The sequence below is a fragment of the Narcine bancroftii genome, chromosome 10, assembly GCF_036971445.1.
Source record: "Narcine bancroftii isolate sNarBan1 chromosome 10, sNarBan1.hap1, whole genome shotgun sequence".
NCBI classification, from domain to species: Eukaryota; Metazoa; Chordata; class Chondrichthyes; order Torpediniformes; family Narcinidae; genus Narcine; species Narcine bancroftii.
This window is the reverse complement of record NC_091478.1, coordinates 63,509,755-63,517,151: the sequence shown is the minus strand read 5'-3', so window position 1 is coordinate 63,517,151 and position 7,397 is coordinate 63,509,755. Positions and strand designations below refer to the sequence as shown.

Sequence of the window (7,397 nt, the reverse complement as noted above, 5' to 3'; positions counted from 1 at the left end):
AAGTATAACATTACATACGTACAAACAATACATATGCAGGACAAGCAAATAAATGTTTTTTTGTATATGAGAGTTTCAGATGGTTAGTATGAGCAGATGCTTTGGTTATTCAGCATTCTCACTGCCCATGGGAAGCTGATCCTCAGCCTGGTGGTGTTGGCCCTGGTACTCCTTCATCTCTTTCCAACAGGAGCAGGCGAAAGATGTCGTGTGCAGCGTGGATGAGGACCTCAATAATTTTGTGCACCCTCTTCAGACAAAAATCCCAGTAGATCACATCAATGAGGGTCAATGCAGTCCCTATGACAGACTATGCTGTGTTTGTATTGTATATAGACATGTTTTGGGGAGATAAATTGAGGCATGTTTTTTTTAGCGTAGGTCACATACAAGAGATGTCACTAATGGATTGTGGTTTACAATAAAGAAAAAAATAAGCTGGGACTGGACCAGGACAAGCTGATAAGCATGTGGAAAACCCTCCATTTGAAAGATAGGTTGTGAGTGCTTAGTTCAGCCTGGTCAAAGCACTTGTGTTTCACGCAAGAGGAGAGGACTGGCTGCCAAATGTTTCACTTGAAATAAGAGAAACAAAAAGGACCTCTGTGGTAACCTGAAAGAAAGATTATCATCTGGAAAACCCTGATGGGGCAAGTTTCTTCAGCAAGGCACTGAAGTGGCTGGTTACAAGGAATCAGTTGTGGGTGTCCAATAAACAACAAATCTCTTTGAAAACCGACGAGAACCTTCCTGAGTGGTAATCATGTACCTTTCAAATACCAAAGCCTGATGAAATTAATAAATGTTAAATTCTGTGCACAGTATAAGAATTGCCTGCAACCCAGTAAACTTTGAGGAATGAGAAAGGAGATTGGACTGTGAATCAAAGAACCTTTCTGAACTTGTATACACATTAGAAGGGGGTAATAGTGATAAGTTGAAGTGTGATTCAGTTTTTTATGTTTGAAGATAATTAAAAGTAATTTTTGTTTAAGTAACCATTTGTCTTGGTGAATATCTTTTGCTGCTGGGTTTTGGGGTCCTCTGGGCTCATAACATACCCTCAATAATGACCATCAGCACAGATTGTTAAATAGGAGTAAACAGCTCAGGAACAATTCCTTCAGCCCAGAATGTCTACATCAATCATGATTAATCTCATCTGCCTGGACATGATCCATATCCCTCCATGTTCATGTCCTTATCTAAATGCCTCTTGAATGCCAATATTTTGCTTCCATCAACACCCAGCAGAGCATACCAGGCACCTGACACATCAAAATTTAGCCTTGCATATCTTTTAACCTTAAAGCTACGCTCTAATATTTTACATTGTCACTGAGAATAAGGCTATTTACCCCATTTTTGTCTCCCAAATTTTAATTTTTTTTTATATAGAAACTTCGATCAAGTTTTCCCCTTCAGCATCCAACACTCCTAGGAAAAGGCCAAAATTTGTCCAAACACTCATCATAGATGATATTCTCTAATCCAGGCAACATCCTGGTGAACCTCTTCTGCAATTTCTCCAAAAGCCTCCAGTTTCTTGTAATAAGGCAACCAGAACTGAACACAAAACTCCAAATGTCATCTAACCAAATTTCTGTACAGCTGACATCTTGACTTTTACACTCAATTCTGTGATCAATGAAGTTAAACAAAACAAACCTTATTCCCCCATCTTATTTATTGTTGTCACTTTCAGAGACATATGCATTTGCACTGCAAAATCCCTCTGAACAATGTTTCCAAGAACTTGCCATTTTCTGTACAATTTCTTACATTTGACCCTCCCCCAATGTGTAACACTTTATACGTTGTCTACATTAAAATCTATCTGCCATTTCTCTGCCCACATCACCAAATGATCTCTAATCTGCTGCATCCTTCAACAACCTTCTTCACAATCCACAAACTTTTGTCATCTGCAGACTTACTAATCAACCCTCCAATAGTTTTCTCCAGATCTTTTCTGAATAATCATAAAACATTACTGGTCACACTGGTAAGAGATATACCCCTCCACCACAAACCTGCCTTTGTTAGTCAAGCCAACTTTGAATGCAATCAACCATGTCTCCATGGATTGCACGTACCTTAATCTTCAGGATCAGCCCTCCACGAGAGGCCATAACAAATGTGTTTTACTAGAGTTCATGTAGACAACATCCATTCACTCATCAATCATCAACATTTCCTCGTAAAGCTCCAAGTTCAAGACACCTACCCCACACAGACATTATTCCTAATAAACCAATGCTTTTGCAAATGTCAGTGAACCTTATCCCCAAGATTCTTATCATTAATTTAAAGTATACTAGCTTACAATTTGAAAGATCATCTCTCAGTGAATCCAAAATGTTGACTGATCATTTGTATTTGTGAATGCTGGCTGACCCACTAAGTCTCTCCAGCTGTTTGTTTACTGAAGCTCTTTTCATCCTGGCAATTTTCTGCAAACAAAATAGTATGGAGAAAGAGAAAATACATGGCACTGCTATGAAGAAACTCCTCATACAATCCAAAAGCACATTTTGGATTAGAGAGTGCTTCAGGTTGCATAATATGATGAACTGAAATATCACAATCTTACAATTAATCTCATAGCTATATAAGAAAACAATGACAAAATGCATGAATAAAGCTCTTTTGAATTGAATTTATAAATTAGGAAGGCAAGAGAGCAAGTTCAAATTGAGGAAGGGAGAAACTAAATGGGAATGATAGTAGAATGGTAGTTGGGTTGCGATTATAGAGTCATGGCTAGAATAAGTTTTTTAATGTTCAGAAAGCCAAGTTATAGAGACTTTTCATTCCCCAATTCAACATTCATTGACCATTTCATTTCATTAGTGTGTGGAAAAGTTAGTTTGCTCAGCATGGGTGAGGTTGCTTTTTATCTCTACTAATTTAATTTGCAAATTTCCTCCAATATTCATTTATGCCACTTTAAAAGCTTATCAATATCTTCTAATTTGCAGGTTTTCAAGCATAAAAGTATGTTGATGGCCAATGTTGGATATTTCTCTCTACAAAGTATACGAAAAGAGCATTTCAACATTCTTCAATGACACCAGTAATGATTCCTAGGAAACTAGGAAACTGTCAACGCAGCCAAGTCCAATTTAACATTCAGTTTATCAATGCATTTCCAACATAACTTCCTAAAGGAATTCAATGACGACTTGTAACAGAGGCTCTCAAAATCCAGCTGTAGCACACAATTCAGTGCTGCTACAGTGCTCACAATTGGCGGTGCTGCCAGAGTTGCTGCAATGGAAGTGCTGGTTTATTTTAAAATCCTGCGACCACAGGGCCCAAGATGGCAGTGCCCATGTTCGGCAGCAGCTCAAAGGGTTGCAAACTCCAGGGAAGCAGAGGACTGGGACAGGACGTCAGTAATGGGGAGAAACCACCTCCCTTTGTTGAGAAGGAAAAGCAGAGATGACCCTACAGGATGGTGACCACAGGGTGGACCAGTTCTGTGGCTGAAGAACATGCCGACAGCGGGCTTTTGGTGAGTCAAGGTGAGGAACCCATACAGGTGTGGGATACTCACGTCTGTGGTCAAGGGGCTTACACCAGGCTGTGGGCTGTTGGAGACCAGTTCAAGACTAGCTGAAGGAGTAGAAAGTATCGGAACTGAGATGCAAGAGGGTGCTGAAGACTTCCTGACCATGTTGGAGGATTGGATCTGGAGTTGTTTGCTAATAGTTTGGACTGAAGACGGTGTGGCTGTGGGAGTGCTGGAGGCAGATCCATGGACACTCAGTGACTCTGCCAGGGGTGGGGGACTCTCTTTTGCTTCTCTTTCTCTGACTATAAGGGGGCACCGGGCAATTTCTGCTGATGGCGAATCTTTGTCAGCCTTATAAAAGAATCTTGAACATATTGGTTTAAACAGATTCCTCCTTTTTGACATTCCTTATGACTAATACCCTCCACTTCAGGACTAAGATCATGGCAAGCCTTTGCAGGGTTCAGAACAAATTCTGATGAGGAAATCTGGAAATGTGAACTTTCCAATCAAAAATCTACAATTGGTGTTGAATTGCATTATAGCTGAATAGATTTTGAGAGATTGTATAAAATCAATAAAAACCTGCTGCAAGTTTGTCTGTGATAGCCTGAGAACCATACTAAAGGCAAAAAGAAATACCGTAAATTCCTTTTAGACAAACAAACAAAAAATGCATTTTATTCAACTTTACGAAATGAAAATGTGATAACAGTGCTTAATATATGCAAAACAAACTATAGTTGAAGTCCTTGCAAAGGAAAGCATCACAACAAGGCATTTTGCAAAGTCCTACACATTCACCCATTCCTCAGAGGTTGGCACAATAAGGTTCTAAGAGACTCTCCCTTTAGAAATGCACATTCAAGTGTTTCTACCACAATTTGTTAATTTGGTATTTACATAATTCACCTGACAATGTGCTCATGTTGTACTGTTATTTCAAGATCTCATTTCTCCCAAAACTTACATACAAACCTCGTGCGAAACCATAATCACCAGTGCTCATGCCCAACCACTGTTATGTGCAAAATCTGAAAATCAGAACTGTTTCTTTGAATGTTCATGGAGAAAAAAAATCATCAATTGCAAATTCTATGTATTTTGATTTCCAGACTAATTTTCTAGAAAGTTTTTTCAATTACAAACAAGAGAAACAGAACACTAGGATTTATTTTCCCTTCCCAAAAAAATTACCGTGGAAACAAAGTACTGTTGCAAAACTCATTTTTAGTTGCAGCTGTGATTGTGGCAAAAATCCAAACATTAGTCAAAGCAGGAACCAAGTATTCTTTCATATTTTTCAGTGTACAGAACCTACCACGTAATGCAACTGCCTACAGAGAAGCACTCGGTAAAATTTAGGTCAGTGCCAATTACTAGTAATGTTGCGTACAAGTGTGAAAATCAACACGTTCAAAACAAAAGTGGGGAAAAATTAATCAAATCTGCAATTTACACATGGCCAATTAGAGATGCAATAGTGAACATGCAACATGTTAATGTTCAAGTTATTTTATGATCAGGAATATAAATCATGTATAATACCCAGCATTATCTGACCATAAATTCTGAAGGAAATTTCTGATGAATAGGTATCTGAACCTTTTGAACACCAGATGCATCCTGAAAGGGCTGAACACAGGCTTTCAGTTTTTCTATGTTACTTATATTAGATTCTCTTAATTGATATAACAGATGAGAAACTGTGTTTACAGAGGGAAGTGTGGTGCAAGTTTTTAAGATAACAAGTTCAACAAAAACATGATCATTTGTTCAAGCTTATTAAACAATTTTGGCTCAAGTTTTATGGGAATATGGAATATCACATTGTAACTTTCCATCACTCCCGTTTCAAATCTCCACACAAAATTTCCCCCCAAAAAAAGTAGCAACCAAACATCAAACTAATCCAATGCCAGATGAAACTACCAGATTTTACAGCAAGTACACCCAACATGAACTGTTTGGACTCAACAAATAATGGCATTGCAGTTCAGGTTACATGGGGCAATTTAAAACAAGACAGTCAAGAATTCAAACAAAACCAAACATATTAAAACTCTTATAGACAGGGAAGCCTTTGCAGTAGTAAAGGCATTAATATGTGTAGAGAAGTAGAGGAATTGGGGGGGGGGGGGTTGTGAAACATATGCATAAAATTGTTGTGTTTTTCGCATGATGAAAAAGAGATGATCAACATTAAAGTCAAACACCACGACACAACAGCTTTGCTGATTAGGCCCCAAGAAATTATGTTGCACTGCCCAACAAGTTCACAGAACTAGGCAGCCTTTCACAGTCCAAAACAGCAAACTTCCATACTGCATATATTCCTTTGAGTTTAAAAGTAGCTTCCAGACAATTTGCAGCTATTAAGTACAGTATTTCTTTTGCAGGTATAAAGCCGTTTACTGTTTCCACAAAAGCTGTATATATATAAAAAAAATTCATGCCACTTCCCACCCCAAATACTGTTAGCTCTGGCTCCATTAGTGCAGCTGCAGTACAATGTCCCAGCTCAAAGGCATGACTTTGCAGAGTGGTTTGGGATTCTGCTCCTCCTCTCTTCCTTACTGCTGCAAGCAAAAGCAGAGCTAAACATACAATTCAGGAAGTGTCAAGATTTTGGGGTCTCAGTCTTGCATCGTCAAAAGTAGAGTCCTGCTGCTGCTGCTGGAGACGTCTTCTTTCAGCTGCAACTGCCAAGGCATGACGCCGTAAAGAGAGAGAGATACTGTCTGATGATGATCCAGAGGATGTGTCAGCATTAGATAAACGCCCTGCTTCATTCGGTCTTCTATTTGCGTACCGTCTGTTGGGAAGTAAAATATTCATTGTTAAAGGATGTTTTATGTTTTCTCCTCACCCTTCTGCATGTAAGTCATTTTAAAAAGTCACATTCTTTCCTACATTTGTCCAGATTTCTAAACTCTAGGCTCTAAAATATAGTTAAATTGTGCAATTATATTTCAAAATAGTATCAGAAAATTTGGCTTTTCCCAATTATTTAGCCAGGGAGAGGGGATAAATGGCTTGAATTTACAGAGAGATGAAAATCCTGCTGCCAGTTTACTTGAAGTGATCTTTCTTGGGTTAAATTGATAGGACACTCAGCTATATGTATTCCATTTCTTACATTTCTGGAAAACCTTGTTCTGGGTAGAAAGGTGAAACCAATGTCCTCCACAGAACCAACCTTTACCTTTCCCTCTGGTCCTCCATCGGCCCTTTAACACTTCACCTCCTATATCCACCTATCAGCTTCTGCTTCATCCTTCCCCATCACCTGTTTATGCTTGCCATTTCCCATGTACGCTTTCATTCTTGATACAGTCTTTTTTTAAAATTTTTTATTTTTCACACTATAAACCATATTGAACAAGATACATACAGACATTTTTCTTCTTAAATATATAGTGTCATTTTCTCCCCCTTTTCCCCCCTCCTTTCCCCATTTATTTAAAGTTCAATCTATAAGATACATTAAACCCGTTAAACAATGTTGTCACTTAATAAAAATAAACAAGAAATTTTACTGAGTCAGTTCTTTTCGTTATCTTCTCCTTCTGTCATTTTAGATGGTGGAAGTCCAAGGTAGGATTTCTCTATTGTGTTTCATGTATGGGTCCCATATTTGTTCGAATATTGTAATGTTATTTCTTAAATTATATGTTATTTTTTCTAATGGAATGCTATATACCATTTCTATATACCATTGTTGTATTCCAAAGTTGTCTTCTAATTTCCAGGTTGACATAATACATTTTTTTGCTACAGCTAGGGCTATCATAACAAATCTTTTTTGTTCCCCATCCAAATCAAGTCCAAATTCTTTGTTTCTTATATTACTTAGGAGGAAGATCTCTGGGTTTTTTGG

At 38.1% G+C, this 7,397-nt stretch overlaps 1 protein-coding gene across 2 annotated transcripts in view; it reads right to left on the bottom strand.

Annotated features, from left to right (window-relative positions):
* Positions 1-4,169: 4,169 nt before the first annotated feature.
* amfra (autocrine motility factor receptor a) overlaps positions 4,170-7,397 on the bottom strand; it is a 92,253-nt gene continuing 89,025 nt past the window's right edge. For both annotated transcript variants that reach the window (XM_069901053.1, XM_069901054.1), the window contains one exon: positions 4,170-6,332. In XM_069901053.1, coding sequence (XP_069757154.1) covers positions 6,128-6,332 — 205 coding nt within the window. In that variant the 3' untranslated portion in view covers positions 4,170-6,127. The remainder of the gene's footprint in view (positions 6,333-7,397) is intronic.